Source organism: Salmo trutta, chromosome 35 (genome assembly GCF_901001165.1).
Source record: "Salmo trutta chromosome 35, fSalTru1.1, whole genome shotgun sequence".
Classification (NCBI taxonomy): Eukaryota; Metazoa; Chordata; class Actinopteri; order Salmoniformes; family Salmonidae; genus Salmo; species Salmo trutta.
Window position 1 is genome coordinate 78599 of NC_042991.1, and position 19444 is coordinate 98042.

General features: G+C 42.7%; 1 protein-coding gene across 3 annotated transcripts in view; it reads right to left on the reverse strand.

Moving 5' to 3' along the window:
- LOC115174427 (pleckstrin homology domain-containing family G member 1) overlaps positions 1 to 19444 on the reverse strand; it is a 112588-nt gene that overhangs the window by 20059 nt on the left and 73085 nt on the right. For 2 of the 3 annotated variants that reach the window (XM_029732932.1, XM_029732933.1), the window contains exons 3-4: positions 14016 to 14116; positions 12606 to 12675 (exon numbers count right to left, since the gene is read on the reverse strand). In XM_029732932.1, the coding sequence (XP_029588792.1) occupies positions 12606 to 12675; positions 14016 to 14116 (171 nt within the window). Of the gene's footprint in view, positions 1 to 10914; positions 12454 to 12605; positions 12676 to 14015; positions 14117 to 19444 lie in introns of those variants that run through there. The other variant, XM_029732934.1, reaches the window with a different exon arrangement.

Below are 19444 nucleotides of genomic sequence, written 5' to 3' on the forward strand. Positions count from 1 at the left end.
TGTTTGATATGAGTCTGGAAGGAGAGCTTACAGTCTAACCAGACACCTAGGTATTTGTAGTTGTCCACATATTCTAAGTCAGAACCCTCCAGAGTAGTGATGCTGGACGGGCGGGCAGGTGCGGGCAACGATCGGTTGAATAGCCTGCATTTTGTTTTACTTGTATTTAAGAGCAGTTGGAGGCCACGGGAGGAGAGTTGTATGGCATTGAAGCTCGTCTGGAGGGTAGTTAATACAGTGTCCAAAGAAGGGCCAGAGGTATACAGAATGGTGTTGTCTGCGTAGAGGTGGATCAGAGACTCACCAACAGCAAGAGCAACATCATTGATGTATACAGAGAAAAGAGTTGGCCCAAGAATTGAACCCTGTGGCACCTGCACAGACACGCACACACACACACACACACACACACACACACCAGGCCGTCATTGAAAATAAGAATTTGTTCTTAACTGACTTACCTAGTTAAATAAAAGGTAAAATAAAAAATAAAATAAATAAACACACACACGATAACATACGCACTATACATACACATGGATTTAGTACTGTAGATATGTGGTAGTGGTGAGGGCACACAGTGTGTTGTGAAATCTGTGAATGTATTGTAATGTTTAAAATTGTACAAACTGCCTTCATTTTGCTGGACCCCAGGAAGAGTAGCTGCTGCTTTGGCAGCAGCTAATGGGGATCCATAATAAATAAAAAAACAAACAATAAGTACCTCGGTCTTGTCTTGATTTAGCTGGAGGAAGTTGTGAGCTATGCAAGTATTTATATCAATGCTGTGCTTTCTGATAAAGCTGTCAAGGGTAACATATATAAACTGTTTCCAGCAGTCTCCCACCACAGAGTCAACTAAACACAATACACACTGATCACCAATACACACACACCAATACCCAAACCATAACACACACACGCATGCACACACTCCGTCCAAACAAACATTCTGTGACCCTAACAAGCAAACTAAAGTCACAGAAATAACCCAGATCTACAAATATTGCCCTTGTAAAAATATATGAACTCATCCACTATACAGTATATTCAGCACCATCTAAAGTATATCCGATTAATGAGGTCCTATTGATTGAGTCCTAAACTATGGCTGGCATTTACACACAGTAGAAACCCTTAGATCATCTCAATAAAACAAAGGCAGAGATTGGATCTGTGAATTTCTGCTCAGCTTTGTTCAGTGAGGACATTTTCTAAATTACATAGATCAATCCCTCCTGATGTAACATAGATATAGACTAATAGTGAAGTTCAGATCATCCCAGGACATCAAGGCCTGAGCAACTGGACCCGAGGATTTCTTCTGAGCTACCATAGATGTGGATTTATAGACAGTACATCTCCAGACTGTGCTGCTCATCATCATAGGAGTAACATTATGGGACATTTTACAATAATTAGTTTTGAATCTGTATTGACCATCTGGCAGGCTAAGGGTGCTACACTGGCATTTCTTTCAACCAGATGATAAAACATTATAATCTTGTTTTATTGTGCATCAGTGCTGCAGTCAGCATGTAGGGACGCATAAATGCTAGGCTGCTTACTCAACACATTTCACTGAGAGCAGGGTAAGGAACATCAGGACAGATAGCCAAAAGAATGAGGGGGGGGGAGATTTATGGTCTCTTACTTTTCTCTCTCCTTCAAACGCTTTGCCTTGTTGTTACTCTCTAGCGGTGTATGTGTGTGTGTGTGTGCGCGCGCGCATGTCGTGGATGTATCCAAGAAACAAGGATTTTGATGGGTTATGACCAAAATAGATAAACATAGACCTAACCCGAGGGGTCCCTGTGTTGAGGATCAGCATGGCAGATGTGTTGTTACCTACCCTTACCACCTGGGGGCGGCCCGTCGAAGTCCAGGATTCAGTTGCAGAGGGAGGTGTTTAGTCCCAGGGTCCTTAGCTTATTGATGAGCTTTGAGGGCACTATGGTGTTGAACGCTGAGCTGTAGTCAATGAATAGCATTCTCACATAGGTGTTCCTTTTGTCCAGGTGGGAAAGGGCATCATCTGTGGATCGGTTGGGGCGGTATGAAAATTGGAGTGGGCCTAGGTTTTCTGGGATAATGGTGTTGTTGTGAGCCATGACCAAAGTACTTTATGGTTACAGACGTGAGTGCTACAGGTTGGTAGTCATTTAGGCAGGTTACCTTAGTGTTCTTGGGCACAGGCACTATGGTGGTCTGCTAGAACATGTTAGTATTACAGACTCGGACAGGGAGAGGGTGAAAATGTCAGTGAAGACACTTGCCAGTTGGTCAGCACATGCTCGCAGCACACGTCCTGGTAATCCGTCTGGCCCTGTGGCCTTGTGAATGTTGACCTGTTTAAAGGTCTTACTCACATTGGAGGTGGAGAGCGTGATCACACTGTCTTCCGGAACATCTGGTGCTCTCATGCATGTTTTAGTGTTATTTGCCTCGAAGCAAGCATTAGAAGTAGTTTAGCTCGCCTGGTAGGCTCGTGTCACTGGGCAGCTCTCGGCTGTGCTTCCCTTTGTAGTCTGTAATGGTTTGCAAGCCCTGCCACATCTGACGCACGGCAGAGCCGGTGTAGTATGATTCAATCTTAGTCCTGTATTGACGCTTTGCCTGTTTGATGGTTCGTCGGAGGGCATAGCGGGATTTCTTATAGGCTTCCGGGTTAGAGTCCCACTCCTTGAAGCGGCAGTTCTAGCCTTTAGCTCAGTGCGGATGTTGCATGTAATCCATGGCTTCTGGTTGGGGTATGTACGTACGGTCACTGTGGGGATGATGTCATCGATGCACTTATTGATGAAGCCAATGACTGATGTGCTGTACTCCTAAATGCCATCGGAGGAATCCCGGAACATATTCCAGTCTGTGCTAGCAAAACCGTCCCATAGCTTAGCATCTGACCACTTTTTTATTGATCTACTCACTGGTGCTTTCGGATTACATTTTTGCTTGTAAGCAGGAATCAGGAGGATAGAATTATGGTCAGATTTTCCAAATGGAGGGCGAGGGAGAGCTTTGTATGAGTCTCTGTGTGGGGAGTAAAGGTAGTCCAGAGTTTTTTTCCCTCTGGTTGCACATTTAACATGCTGATAGAAATTTGGTAAAACGGATTTAAGTTTCCCTGCATTAAAGTCCCCGGCTAATAGGAGTGTCGCCTCTGGGTGAGCGTTTTCTTGTTTGCTTATGGCGGAATACAACTCATTCAATGATGTCTTAGTGCCAGCCTCAGTCTGTGGTGGTATGTAAACAGCTACGAAAAATACAGAAGAAAACTCTCTCTCAGTAGGTAGTGTGGTCTACAGCTTATCATGAAATACTCTACCTCAGGCGAGCAATAGCTCAAGACTTCCTTAGATATCGTGCACCAGCTGTTGTTTACAAAAATACATAGTCCGCCGCCCCTTCTCTTACCAGACGCCGCTGTTCTATCCTGCCGGTACAGTGTATAACCAGCCAGATGTATGTTGATAGTGTCGTCATTCAGCCACGACTCCGTGAAGAATAAGATATTACAGTTTTGAATGTCCTGTTGGTAGTTTAATCTTCCGTGTAGGTCATCAATTTTATTCTCCAAATATTGCACGTTTGCAGAATGGAAGGAAGTGGGGTTCATTCAATCGCCTACGAATTCTCAGAAGGCACTCTGGCCCTTTTTTCTCTGTCTCCTCTTCACGCAAATCACGGGAACCTGGGCCTGTTCCCGAGAAAGCAGTATATAATTTGCGTCGGGCTCGTCAGACTCATTAAAGGAAAAAAAGGATTCTGCTAGTCCGTGGTGAGTAATCACAGTCCTGATGTCCAGAAGTTATTTTTGGTCATAAGAGACGGTAGCGGCAACATTATGTACAAAATAAGTTACAAACAACGCAAATAAACGAACAAAAAACACAATCGGTTGGGGACATATAAAACGTCAGCCTTCTTCTCCGGTGCAATGTTAAATCAAATTTGACATGGGGTGCTATGTGGATAACTATACAATTTTACGCATGTTTAAACAATAGCTACTGTATGTGGTAGTGTCGTAAACTCTTGAACAGTGATATGACTATTGTTTGTTTTTGTTCATAGCCAGACAGTTAACTATAAAACTATTAGGCATATGTGGTACACACTGGCACAGACCATGGTGAAATGACTAGTGTGTTTGCGCCTCTCCAGACAGACAAAATCTTGTTACAGACTGTGTCATTATTGTAGTTTTGGTAGAGATACAGTACCAGTCAAAAGTTTGGACACACCTACTCACTGAAGGGTTTTTATTTATTTGTACTATTTTCTACATTGTAAAATAATAGTGAAGACATCAAAACTATTAAATAAAACATATGGAATCATGTAGTAACCAAAAGTGTTAAACACATCAAAATATATTGTAGATTCTTCAAAGTAGCCAACCTTTGCCTTGAGGACAGCTTTGCACACTCTTGGCAATCTCTCAACCAGCTTCACCTGGAATACTTTTCCAACAGTCTTGAAGGACTTCCACATATGTTGAGCACTTGTTGGCTGCTTTTCCTTCACTCTGCGGTCCAACATCCCAAACCATCTCAATTTGGTTGAGGCTGGGTGATTGTGGAGGCCAGGTCATCTGATGCAGCAATCCATCACTCTCCTTCTTGGTCAAATAGCCCTTACACAGGCTGGAGGTGTATTTGGTCATTGTCCTGTTGAAAAACAAATTATAGTCCCACTAAGTGCAAACCAGATGGGATGGCGTATCGCTGCAGAATGCTGTGGTAGCCATGCTGGTTAGTGTGCCTTGAATTCTAAATAAATCACTGACAGTGTCACCAGCAGAGCACCCCCACACTATCACACCTCCTCCTCCATGCTTCACGGTGGGAATAACACTTGCGGAGATCATCCGTTCACCTACTCTAGTCTCACAAAGACATGGCGGTTGGAACCAAAAATCTAAAATGAAGACTCATTAAAACAAAGGACAGATGTCCACTGGTCTAATGTCCATTGCTCGTGTTTCTTGGCCCATGCAAGTCTCTTCTTCTTATTGGTGTCCTTTAGTAGTGGTGTCTTTGCAGCAATTCGACCATGAAGGCCTGATTCATATATTTCGATTTTTTGGTTACTACATGATTCCATATGTGTTATTTCATAGTTTTGTTGTCTTCACTGTTATTCTACAATGTAGAAAATGGTAAAAATGAAGAAAAACCCTTGAACGAGTAGGTATGTCCAAACCTTTGACTGGAACTGTAAGTGTTTTGAGGAGGTTATCATTATATTGATTGATTTAATGGGGAACGGATGGGGAGCCACAGGAATTTAAAGAACACAGTCACACACACACACACACACACACACACACACACACACACACACACACACACACACACACACACACACACACACACACACAGAGAGAGAGAGTGAGTGAGTGAGAAAGATAAGAGCTACAAGAAGAGCAGAGTTTTTTGCTCAGTTGTTGTTGTTGAAGCACTACCATTAGCTCTCACCAGCCGGCCCTGGAAATTCCTAAGAAATTCTCCTCTGCTGCTGCACTTGAGACCTACATTCCTACTATGTGTGAGTACCCGTCTTTCCTGGACACACACACAGTACAGAACAGATCAACATGTAGAGCGTCATGATAAGTAGTCAGTATGCTTGCTGTTTGGGGTTTTAGGCTGGGTTTCTGTACAGCACTTTGAGATATCAGCTGATGTAAGAAGGCTATATAAATACATTTGATTTGATTAAGTTTGATTTAGAGTTTGGCTAAATGGTTTGGTTTTAGGCTGACTTTGGGTTTAGACGCTTCCTAACTTCCAAAGATCTCCTAACCCAAATAATGTTGAGTGTGAGTGTGAGTTTGAGAGACAGTGGCCGTGTCTGAATACCCATACTAGCATACGAAAAAGTAACATTTTATAGTAGGTGAATTTCGAAAATAGTACTCTGAATGCATCTTCTAATGTGTGATTGTGATGACTCCCGCCATTCGTTCATTTTGTTACAGCGGGCCAATTTCTGGAATCTTTTATTTCAGCTCATGAAACAGGGGACCAACACCTTACATGTTGCATTTATATTTTTGTTCAGTATCAACAAGTTTCCTGGGGAGGTCACTGGGGAAACGATTAAGGGTGACAATTCCGGTGGAAGCAGCGAAGTACGGAGTTGACCGGCAGTATTATTGATTTTATAAGCTAACAAACTGGGATAAGCAATAATAAAATATTAACTCGCTAGATGTTGAAATGTTATGGAGCTCGGGGACAACATGTGCTGTTCATGGTTGTACATACAAACAGACACAACTTAATGATTGGCTTAAATTGGAGTGCTTCGACCATAAACCCAAAAGTAAATCAGAATGTTCCTGTCAGAGATGGTATAGTTTCCATCGCACCCCAAATGACGACGAAGCATAAAGAAATTGGCTCAAAAACTTAAACTTAAAAAAAGACCCCAAAAAGTTGTGTGTTTGTGTCTTATCAACAAAGTGAAAAGAGCAAACGCGGGATAACCCATACCCAAAGCTCTTTCTGGGTTATGAGAGGCCACCAGAGAAGAGATGCCGCTTTTGCAGGAGGGTTGACAGACATGTCACAAGAACAGGTATGTTGACTAGTTTTGATATTGCGTGTTTGTCTTCAGTTTTTGTTACTAGAATCTGACTACGATAGCTTCTAGTCAGGGTCCGAAATTAATCTCTTTAATTTCTACCAGCCACTTTTTTTTAAATCTACCACTTATGAAAACACTGAGTCAGTGGTAGGCTACCTGACATTAGAAATATGGTACATATTGTGTAACCTTAATAATCCATGATTATTCTTAATTTATAATAATATTAATAGAATAATAATCTTTCTGCCATGGTGGCAGGTGACCTGAAATGTTCACCTGCCACGGCCAACATTTACCCTGTATTTGGCAGGTGTTAATTTCATTCCTTGTTCTAGCTAATAGATACAGAATATATATTTTGAAAATATTAAACCTAGTCTATGTATCCCACTGGGTTTATAGTGCTTATTAGCAGTGGAGAATAGTCTGATAAACGCTATAAGTGAGGCACAGGGAGTTTAAAATGTTTTTAAAAGTATCCCTAATTATTGTATTTGCTTTCCAGAATCTTACCCAATAATCTCATGAACTAATCATCTATATTCATATTCAACTAATCATCACCTGCAGATGAGCCTGGTGTGGTGGAGGTTTCTGAGGAGCCAGGTCCTATTTCAAAGAACAGCAATGGAGGACCACACCTATTCCAAAGGACCTATCATCACATGTGGCATGACGACCTCACCAGCCCCTGAGAGGTCACTGTCTGTTGCAGATGTTACATTGAAAGATGATGCAGACTGTCTGCTGTACACAGGGATCCCACTACTAGAATTCAACACTCTTGTGTCTCGCTTACAAGGTTTTGCCCCCACATCATCAACAATGCCAGTTGTAGACCAAATTCTGTTGACACTAATGAAACTTAGACAGAACTTTGTTATAGCTGATTTAGCAAGACGCTTCAAAAGGTCACCTGGTCAGGTCAGTAAAACATTGACATTCTGGATAGATGTCATTGCTGAGCACACCAAGGATCTCATTCCATTGCTGCCTCGTGAGACGATAAAGGCTACTATGCCACAGGTATTTCAGGAGAATTTTTCAAACACAACTTGTGTTACTGACTGCACAGAAGGTGTAGACTCAATAACTGAATCTTACAGTCACTACTATGCCAATAATACTGTAAAATATCTAGTTGCACCTGCTCCATCAGGAATAGTTATGTTCATTTCAGAGGCTTATTGTGGGAAATGTAGCGATAGGTTCATAACACAGAACTCAGGGTTTCTCGACCATTTGCGTGCTGGAGATGAGGTGATGGGGGACCGTGGCTTCACAATTAGGGACTTGCTAGAGGAACGGAATGTACGCTTGGTCTTAACAGCATTTCCACACAAGCAATGCCAGTTGACAAATGAGCAGGTCACTCACACATAACGCATTGCTAATGTCTATATTCATGTGGAATGAGCAATAATGCATTTTAAGGTGTACAAGATTCTCTCACAAACTGTGCTTATTAGTTTGGTCCCTAAAATTGACAACATACGTAAAATTTGTGCAGCTCTGGTAAATCTGAGAGGAAAGCTTATTTCTAGCAAATAGACACAATGTCTAACACAATCAACATGACTAACAACATGCACTGATCGTTTATGTATTCCAAAAATGTACATCACTTTATTCCTATTAACCTGTTAGGGTATAGGGGGCAGTATTGAGAATTTTTTGAAAAAAGATGTGCCCATTTTTAAATGCCTCCTACACCTACCCAGTAACTACAATATGCATATACTTATTATATATGGATAGAAAACACCCTAAAGTTTCAAAAACTGTTTGAATGGTGTCTGTGAGTATAACAGAACTCATTTGGCAGGCAAAACCCTGAGACAGATTCTGACAGGAAGTGGATACCTGATGTGTTGAATTGACTTTGAGCCTATGCCATTGAAAAACAAAGGGGGTGAATTATATTCTGGCACTTCCTATTGCTTCCACAAGATGTCCCCAGCCTTTACAAAGTGTTTTGAGTGTTCTACAGTGAGATCTGACCGAATAAGAGCCATGGAACGTGATGGTCCATCATTCACCCTGGCGCGCGATTTGATGGTGGGTACTCTCATTCCGAAACGTTTTAAAAGAAAACCCAATGGTCCGCCTTGAATTTTATTCATGTTCTGGTTAAAAAAGGCCCTAATGATTTATGCGATACAACGTTTGACATGTTTGAACGAACGGAAATATATTTTTTCCGTTCTTGAAGTGAAGTGAAGTCCGGCTGGCTTAGATCATGCGCTACAACACGGAGGTTTTTCGACATAAATGATGAGCTTTTTTGAACAAAAATACATTCGTTATGGACCTGGGACTCTTTGGAAGTGACATCTGATGAAGAGAATCAAAGGTAATGGATTATTTATATAGTATTTTCGATTTTAGATTCCTCCAACATGGCGGTTAGTCTGTATCGCGATGCGTATTTGTCTGGCGCAGTGCTCAGATTATTGCAAAGTGTGATCTCCCAGTAAGGTTAATTTAAAATCTGACAAGTCCATTGCGTTCAAGAGATGTAAATCTATAATTCTTTGAATGACAATATAATATTTTAGCAATGTTTTCTAATATTAATTAATTATTTTGTCGTCATGACTTGACTGCCGGTATTGGAGGGAAACGATTTCCTGAACATCAACGCCATAGTAAAACACTGTTTTTAGATATAAATATGAACTTGATAGAACTAAAAATGCATGCATTGTCTAACAAAATGTCCTAGGAGTGTCATCTGATGGAGATTGTAAAAGGTTAGTGCATAATTTTAGCTGATTGTATGGTTTTGGTGAGGCATGTCTTTGAATCGACAATGCATTGCACACAGCTATTGTCAATGTACTCTCCTAACATAACCTAACTTTATGCTTTCCCCGTAAAACCTTTTTGAAATCGGTAAACGTGGTTAGATTAAGAAGATGTTTATCTTTCAAAGGCTGTAAGTTAGTTGTATGTTTGAGAAATTTGAATTTGTACATTTATTTGGTTTCAAATTTGCCGCTCTTGAAATGCACCTGCTGTTGATAGGGTGCGCCACAGGTGGCACGCTAACGTCCCAGGTAGCCTCAAGAAGTTAATGAACTGCAAAACATTGTCAGCATTTGTAACATTCTTTTATTCCAGCTGTATTTGTTGTAAATCATTGTTTTGTCATTATTTTGTTAGCTCACACAACTGCCTGTACCAACTTGGCTATTTTAACTGGTTCTGTCCTATGAAAAACTGACTTTGTCCTATGAAAAATAAACTGGTGAGAGATCATTACACTGTGTTTGTGTAGGTATAACAGAGGTGTATTTTCTTGTCAGCCAAATCATCAGCCAACTTAGGTAGCATGTGTAAAAAGGAGAACTTCTGCAGCTGTTGCACATGTCCGTAGTCTTTATCAAATGGAATGTCTACTTCTATGTGCTCGCTTGGTGTCCAGACGACCAGCTTGGAGCTCTGTAGGCCCAGGCACATCAGGGTCACAGTATTTATGCTGCAGTAGTTTATGTGTTGGGGGGCTAGGGTCAGTCTGTTATATCTGGAGTATTTCTCCTGTCTTATCCGGTGTCCTGTGTGAATTTAAGTACGCTCTCTCTAATTCTCTCTCTCTCTCTTTCTCTCTCTCTTTCTTTCTCTCTCTCTCTCGGAGGACCTGAGCCCTAGGACCATGCCTCAGGATTACCTGGCCTGATGACTCCTTGCTGTCCCCAGTCCACCTGGTCATGATGCTTCTCCAGTTTCAACTGTTCTGCCTGCGGCTATGGAACCTTGACCTGTTCACCGGACATGCTACCTTGTCCCGGACCTGCTGTTTTGGACTCTCTCTCTACCGCACCTGCTGTCTCTAACTCTGAATGATCGGTTATGAAAAGCCAACTGACATTTACTCCTGAGGTGCTGACCTGTTGCACCCTCGACAACCACTGTGATTATTATTATTTGACCCTGCTGGTCATCTATGAACATTTGAACATCTTGGCCATGTTCTGTTACAATCCCCACCCGGCACAGCCGAAGAGGACTGGCCACCCCTCATAGCCTGGTTCCTCTCTGGGTTTCTTCCTAGGTTCTGGCCTTTCTAGGGAGTTTTTCCTAGCCACCGTGCTTCTATACCTGCATTGCTTGCTGTTTGGGGTTTTAGGCTGGGTTTCTGTACAGCACTTTGTGACATCAGCTGATGTAAGAAGGGCTTTATAAATACATTTGGTTGATTGACTTGTGTCTGAAAGAAGGAATTAGAAAGCACATTGCCACAGAATTACAATACAATGTTCAATACTTGTAATAATACAGCTAATAATCTATTTTCTTGAAAAAAAATGTACCCACCTGAAGGTAGTACCCATCTTTTCCATTGGGACGAATAGGTACTGTCCATCATCCAAGCTTTTGATGTCACCATTTGGCCGACTCAGAAATTTGACGTGGAACTCTTGAAGGGGCACTTGATCTCAAGGAGCTGTATTGCATCAAGGATCCCATCTGGGCTGGCTCCCAACCAAGGATGGTCAGGGTGCACCACCAGGCCCCTGTTCTCCACAACATGCCCTCTGCTCTCCAGGAGTGGGATGACATTGACCTAATTTTCTTTGCCATGCTTTGTTACTGAATTGCCAGTGAAAGTTGGGTACAAATGCTCATTTACACATTTTTGGGGGATCTGTGTTGTTTCGTTTTGGGACTCATTTCACTGTGCTGGCTGTTAGACGCAGCTTCCTAGCACCATGCCATAGTTGTGAAGTACTTTGGATCTTGGTTTCTTACATAAATGTAGCTGCTTGTACGGGGGATAATTTCATGTAGGCCTCATAAAACATTGTGCACTTCCTACAGGTTAGTGTTGTGCTGTGTTCAGTGTGACACAGTGTGTTCGTGTGGGCTGAATCATGTTGACTTGGGCCTGCCTTGCTGTTGCTGTCTACATTTGCTCTGTAACTTAACTGAAGAAGACCATTTGTCTGGAGCCGAAATAGTGGAGCCATTACCGAGGAGTTGATGTGGCTTGTGAACTCTGCATGGTTCCTAAAAAGTCGGGGGGAGGTTGTGGAATCGTCCTGTGATGACGTTGATGGGCCTGAATATGTGTGGTGGGGTCTGTGGTGTTTAAAATGTATGTGTTTCGCCTTCCTCAGCCCTACATTCTTCCTCACACCTGAGTTCCACGTCCTTTGCACATCAGTGCATGCCATTCCTGTTTCGCCTTGCCTGACTGCACTCTCAATCCACATTGAAGAAAATATTTTTAGTTATTATGTAACCCAGTGTTTCCCAAACCTCTCCTGGAGTACCCGTTGTCCTGCACTTTTATGTAATTTTTGGTCGTTACTTTACTGACCTTCCACAGAATTGCTGCAGCGTGACTACAAGAGCGTTCTGAGCAACCCGCTGTCTGTATGACACCTGTCGTTGATGCTAGTACCCACGCCTTGTGATGAGATGCGTGCAGGCTCTGATTCGGCTCTATGTCTGCTTTTAGGTAGTCAAGGTCGTCTCCAACATCCTTCAATAACACCCAAACAACTTTGTTACTGTGTAGGTATTGGTACGCCTCCGAACTTTTTAAGTTGCTCATCGCCTTACCATCGCAAGCTACAGATTCAACAAAGTAGGTAAATATGCTACCGTACGTGATACAAGGCCACTTCTTCACGTCATCTTCCCAACTATCAATTATGGAGGGTAAAGGTAGGCTAATACTACCCTTTTTGATCTCCATCAGGTTGTGTTCCCACATCATTATTAGTTTGGCAAGCTCTTCATGAATGAATGAATGAAAAAAACGTTTGTTTACATAGAACAGGAAATAACACCCATAATTCCCACAAGGCATCATGGGACACTTGTGGATAGATCAAATTCCGAAATAAGTATGCAGTTTAAGTATGTAGTATTCGGACACGGCCAGTATGTGCATGCTTGGAGTGTTTATTGGTTCCCAACCGGCTGTTCAGACAGGCTTCAACAAGAAGGTGTGCGATAGATAGAGAGAAAGAGGAATAGAGAAAGAGAGAGTCTCTTACCTTTGATACAAAGCACTCTGCGATGGCCACAGGGTCTGAATTACATTTCTCCAGGTCATGTAGCAGATCTCTGAAAAACAAAATCACTTCAGGATATCACTACGTCAACCGCACACGCGCACACACGCAGGCACGCACACTTTCTTCTAATCCCTGCCTACATGTACATACTGTATCTACCTCAAATACTCCAGTATCCCTGCACATTGTACATTTACCCTGTATTTAGCTTCCTCTTTTTTGTAAATTTTGTTATTAGCTATACTCTTTTTGATACTCTGTAATTGTGCATGTGACAAATACAACACACACACACACACACACACATAATTAATTCATGCAAATTACTCCTTATTGATCTATGTTCTAAAAAAGAAAACATTTTCAGCAACAAATTTAACTTAGGACACAATATTAGGTCCTAGGGTGCTGTAATCAGAACAAAAAGTCACTTCCATGAATTGAAATATGTTCCGTCTCTCTCTGTGTGTATGCGTGTGTCCCTTATTCTTCTTGGTTGATGTAAAAACTGTCAACTGGTGTAGCTATAGTTACATGAATAGAGCATGATGTCATTGTCCCTGTGTATCTCTGAACCATGAAAAACAGCCTCAGATGATTATTTTTCCTCCATCAAACTTTACAGTTGGCACTATGCATTTGGGCAGGTAGTGTTCTCCTGGCATCTGCCAAACCCAGATTCGTTGGACTGCCATATGGTGAAGTATGATTCATCACTCCAGAGAACACGCATGGTGATCTTGCGTGGCTATGGAAACCCATTTCATTAAGCTTTTGGCAAACAGTTCTTGTGCTGATGTTGCTTCCAGAGGCAGTTTGGAACTCGGTAGTGAGTGTTGCAACCGAGGACAGACAATTTGTACGCGCTACGCGTTTCAGCACTCGGCAGTCCCATTCTGTGAGCTTGTGTGTCCTACCACTTCGTGGCTGAGCCGTTGCTGCTCCTAGACATTTCCACTTCACAATAACAGCATTTACAGTTGACCAGCTCTAGCAGGGCAGAAATTTTACGAACTGCACTGATGGAAAGGTGACATTCTATGACGGTACCACTTTTAAGGTCAATCAGCTCTTCAGTACGGGCCACTCTACTGCCAATGTTTGTCTATGGAGATTGCATGGTGGTGTGCTCGATTTTATACAACTTTCAGCAACGGGTGTGGCTGAAATAGCCGAATCAACTAAATTGAAAGGGTATATACCCACATGCCTTTGGCCATGTAGTGTATATAGATACAGTTTACAGCACCCCCCACCCCCCCACCCTCAAATCGACAGGTGACACAAACCATCTTCATTCAGTAGATGCTTTGGAGACTGCACTCTATATTTGTTTTAGGTATGTGTGTTTACCTCTTTGAAGTTGTACAGTAGGTGATTGTTGTTTACCTGTTGAAGTGGTAGATGTCGCGGATGTTTCCGAATAGAGAGACTCTATCCTCTGAGCTCAGTGCTAGACGAGACTGGTTGCTGATACACTCAAGGTAATCCTAAAGAGAGAGAGAAATGTTTTTTTGTTGAGAGACAATGTACAGTATGTGAATTCATGCAATTGTATTTTTGACTTTAAAGGTATGATTTTTGGAATACAATTACAGAATATATTTCATGCCAATAAAGCACATTGAATAGAATAGAGATAGAAAGAAAGAGAAAGAGAGAGAGGGCGAGAGAGAGAGAAAAGAGAGAGAAAAGAGAGAGAAGAGAAGGGGGAGAGAGGTCAGTTATCTCACCTACAGTGGGGGAAAAAAGTATTTGATCCCCTGCTGATTTTGTACGTTTGCCCACTTACAAAGAAATTATCAGTCTATAATTTTAATGGTAGGTTTATTTGAACAGTGAGAGACAGAATAACAACAAAAATATCCAGAAAAACGCTGGTCGAAAATGTTATAAATTGATTTGCATTTTAATGAGGGAAATAAGTATTTCCCTCATTAAAATCAGAATCAGAAAGATTTCAGAAAGATTTCTGGCTCCCAGGTGTCTTTTATACAGGTAACGAGCTGAGCTTTGGAGTACACTCTTAAAGTGAGTGCTCCTAACCACAGCTTGTTACCTGTATAAAAGACACCTGTCCACAGAAGCAATCAATCAATCAGATTCCAAACTCTCCACCATGGCCAAGACCAAAGAGCTCTCCAAGGATGTCAGGGACAAGATTGTAGACCTACACAAGGCTGGAATGGGCTACAAGACCATCGCCAAGCAGCTTGGTGAGAAGGTGACAACATTTGGTGCGATTATTCGCAAATGGAAGAAACACAAAATAACTGTCAATATCCCTCGGCCTGGGGCTCCATGCAATATCTCACCTCGTGGAGTTGCAATGATCATGAGAACGGTGAGGAATCAGCCCAGAACTACACGGGGGGATCTTGTCAATGATCTCAAGGCAGCTGGGACCATAGTCACTAAGAAAACAATTGGTAACACACTATGCCGTGAAGGACTGAAATCCTGCAGCGCCCGCAAGGTCCCCCTGCTCAAAAATACATATACATGCCCGTCTGAAGTTTGCCAATGAACATCTGAATGATTCAGAGGACAACTGGTGCAAGTGTTGTGGTCAGATGAGACCAAAATGGAGCTCTTTGGCATCAACTCAACTCGCCGTGTTTGGAGGAGGCGGAATGCTGCCTATGACCCCAAGAACACCATCTCCACCATCAAACATGGAGGTGGAAACATTATGTTTGGGGGTGTTTTTCTGCTAAGGGGACAGGACAACTTCACCGCATCAAACGGACGATAGACGGGGCCATGTACCAAGAAATCTTGGGTGAGAACCTCCTTCCCTCAGCCAGGGCATTGAAAATGTGTCGTGGATGGGTATTCTAGCATGACAATGACCCAAAACACACGGCCAAGGCAACAAAGGAGTCGCTCAAGAAGAAGCACATTAAGGTCCCGGAGTGGCCTAGCCAGTCTCCAGACCCTAATCCCATAGAAAATCTGTGGAGGGAGCTGAAGGTTCGAGTTGCCAAACGTCAGCCTCGAAACCTTAATGACTTAGAGAAGATTTGCAAAGAGGAGTGGGACACAATCCCTCCTGAGATGTGTGCAAACCTGGTGGCCAACTACAAGAAACGTTTGACCTCTGTGATTGCCAAACAAGGGTTTTGCCACCAAGTACTAAGTCATGTTTTGCAGATTGGTCAAATACTTATTTCCCTCATTAAAATGCAAATCATTTTATAACATTTTTGACATGTGTTTTTCAGGATTTTTTTGTTGTTATTCTGTCTCTCACTGTTCAAATAAACCTACCATTAAAATTATAGACTGATCATTTCTTTGTAAGTGGGCAAACGTACAAAATCAGCAGGGGATCAAATACTTTTCCCCCCCACTGTACATCAAAGTGTTTCAAAGGATATCCCATCATCAGTCATGTGAGAAGGACAGTATGCTTGACATGCTCCCTGGCATCATCCTGCCAACCCACCATGAAACACACACTGAATACGCACACACACACACAGACAAAAACACACTCACCGCTCATAAATAACCACAGCATTGCAAACTCTTTGAGACCACACACTTATTCAGCTCACACATTCAATCTGCTTTAACACTGCTAAGAAACACACTTCACACTTGAACCGAGTTTCTGTCTAGTAAAACAACTGGGCCCACAGCCACACTTCTGCCTGACTTCTCCAGTCTCAATCCGCCTACAGACTCTTCAGTGCGTAACCCAGATGGCTGTTTACCCAGCACAGCAAAATGTCAAACGGGCCTACAGAGTGTCCAAAGCCAATAGGACAGGATACACTGGTGAGAGGCTTGTAGAGCACTGTCTAAGGAACTGATACTGTGTACTGTGTTTATGCAGGCGGAGACAGATGGTCTCAGCTACCAATGGTGATTATGCATCTTGGCTTTCTCTCCACACACACACACACACACACACACACACACACACACACACACACACACACACACACACACACACACACACACACACACACACACACACACACACACACACACACACACACACACACACACACACACACACTTTCTCCCTCCTCCTGTCTCTCCACTCATCTCTCCTTTGTCTCGTTTCTGTCTCGTTGGATGTGTACAGTACATTCTCTCACACTGATAATATCTATACCTGCAGGCTACACAAAGTAGCCAACCTACGTCTCACCCCAAACACACACTGTGTCAACACCCCCCTCTACCTCTGTCACACACACACACACTTTCTTCTAATCTCTGCCTACACACTGTATCGTATCTACCTCAAATACTCCAGTATCCCTGTAAATTTACCCTGTAATTAGTTTCCTCTTATTTTTTGTGGGGTTTTTGTCTTATTAGCTATACTCTTTTTGATATTCTGTAGTTGTGCATGTAACAAACACAACTTGAAATACAACACACACACACACTTTCCAGCCCAGCATCTACACAGCTGTCCTAACCACAAACAGGTAGGACCAGCCATGTTGAAACGACGTAGGATATCATAAGGTGAATGCACCAATTTGTAAGTCGCTCTGGATAAGAGCGTCTGCTAAATGATGTAAATGTAAATGTGAAAATGGATCTTTATGGAGGTGTAACAACTTTTAAAAACAGACTTGTCAGACTGTGTGGGTGCAAGCCATTTATTGCATTACAGCAGAGAAAATAACTAGGCTGTCCTACACTCAGTTTGTCCACCCACACACAGGGCACACACACAGGGCACACACACCCTCATCTGCTGGTGTGCATGGTTTCTCATCCTGACCTGGTTATTATGACTGTAAAGACCGCACCCTGGCCAGTAGATTAGATTGTTTGGTGTTTGGTGAGGTCATCCTCTCTTCTCTTGGGCAGTGACAGACACAACCAACTAGAATCACCCAGAGGGGAACTCAGACAGAACCATTGTGTAACAGAGCATGGGTGAGTGTTCATATGGAGGATTTAAGGGTGAATGGGCAGATATAGGGGTTTCAGGGCAATGGTTTAGGGTCAGGTTTGGAGGTAAGAGTTTGGTAGGAGTTTTGGCTTACAGCTTGGATAATGGTGGTTGGTGGAGTCAGGGTCGGGGACCAAGATCATGTTTAGGGTTGGGTTAGGGTCATTGGCCACGGTTAAGGAGTAAGATGAGACTTTTTAGCCACGGGTCACAGATGTGGCCTGTCCTGACCCAGTCAATCAACACAGCCTAGTCTGAGCCTGATCACACACACAAACACACAGTGTTATAACCCCACAGCATGCTAAACACACATACCTCAGACACACAAGCAGCTACACACACACGCACACACACTCCCAGCTAAGTTTGGCTGTGGATGTGTTCCGTGTAATGCATTGATGATGAAGTTCGCATTTATCTTTTACAATAAAACATGAAATTGAGGAATAAAGTTGTGAAGACCTTAATATCCCATCAGTACATAACTTTGTTTAGGTGCTTTTCAGACAAGAATGTTGTTTAGACTCGTTTGTTGCATCATACGTTCTGTTGCTACTTTTCCAATTACATATTTGCGATGGTACGCTGCAGGGACCATTCAACAAAGATCACAAATATGTGATTGTACTCGTCAAAGGGTTAATAGCAGTAAGCGTTGGCAGGGTTGACAAATATTGAAGTTAAGGGGTAAAAAATTATGTTCCTGTCTAAAAGTGTCTAAAAGTGTAGTGGAAGAGTGGGTGTCCTGCCCCATAGATCTGATAAGGGTATTGATAAGGGTATAAGTTCATTAAGGAATACAGGTCTTTATAAGGGGAGTATACGTCTTTAAAGTGGTGCTCCTCAGCTCTGCTCAGTGTTTAGCTAACCTACTTTAGACATTGTTATCACAGCTCTAAATCCCTCTTCCTACAGCACCATTCTCTCCCCCTTTCCTCTTCTCCTCACCCTGAACGGAGGGAGAAGGGATAGGGTAGGGAGAATGGGGGGGAGGAAGCAGACTTTTCCTTCAAACAAACTCTCATACTCCTCCCTCACCCCCTCCCATCAATCCCTTATCCCTTTCTTTCTGAAAGGGTTTCCTGCTAGATGGGTCCTCTTATAGACGACAACCGTTCCGCCTATGACCCCGCTACCCCCCTACCCCATACTTCCCCAGTCTAGACTCAGACCAGGAGAGGAAGAGAGGAAGTGTCACTTAGAAGGAAAGGGACGATGGGGGAGAGAAAACTCAGCCCCATATTACTGTGTCACACTCACGTTTCATCTGTTCAGTATCATATTGGATCAACAAACTGGGCCTGATATCAATCTTCTTTAATGCCAATGTTTGCCCTACTTTCACATACACATGAACAGGGATGATCACGCACTAAATTATATTGTGTATCAGAGCCCTTCCTGAGACATATCATTTAATACACGCACGCACGCACTCCCCTCCTCTTTACTCCAACCATACATTTCTTTTAACACAGAGACAGAAACACATTTAAAGGCACCGGGCGCGTGTATATCAGTATGAATGTGTATTTGCAGTTCAAACCTAGTCATTGTCAGCAGTGTGTGTGTGTGTGTGTGTGTGTGTGTGTGTGTGTGTGTGTGTGTGTGTGTGTGTGTGTGTGTGTGTGTGTGTGTGTGTGTGTGTGTGTGTGTGTGTGTGTGTGTGTGTAAAACAGCTGGACAAAGGCACAGTGTCGGGTTACCCTGCTTAACCCCATCCGTACACACAAGTGACCCTGTTAAGAGCTACAGAGAGAGAGAAAGAGGGACGCCAGGCCGGCAACAAGGTGTTTGTGTTACGTGTGGCAGGAAATCCCTGCAGGAGAAACACTAGGAGAGGTCTCTGACTGTCAACTCCAAACTAGTAATTGAAATCCTCCCATTTTTA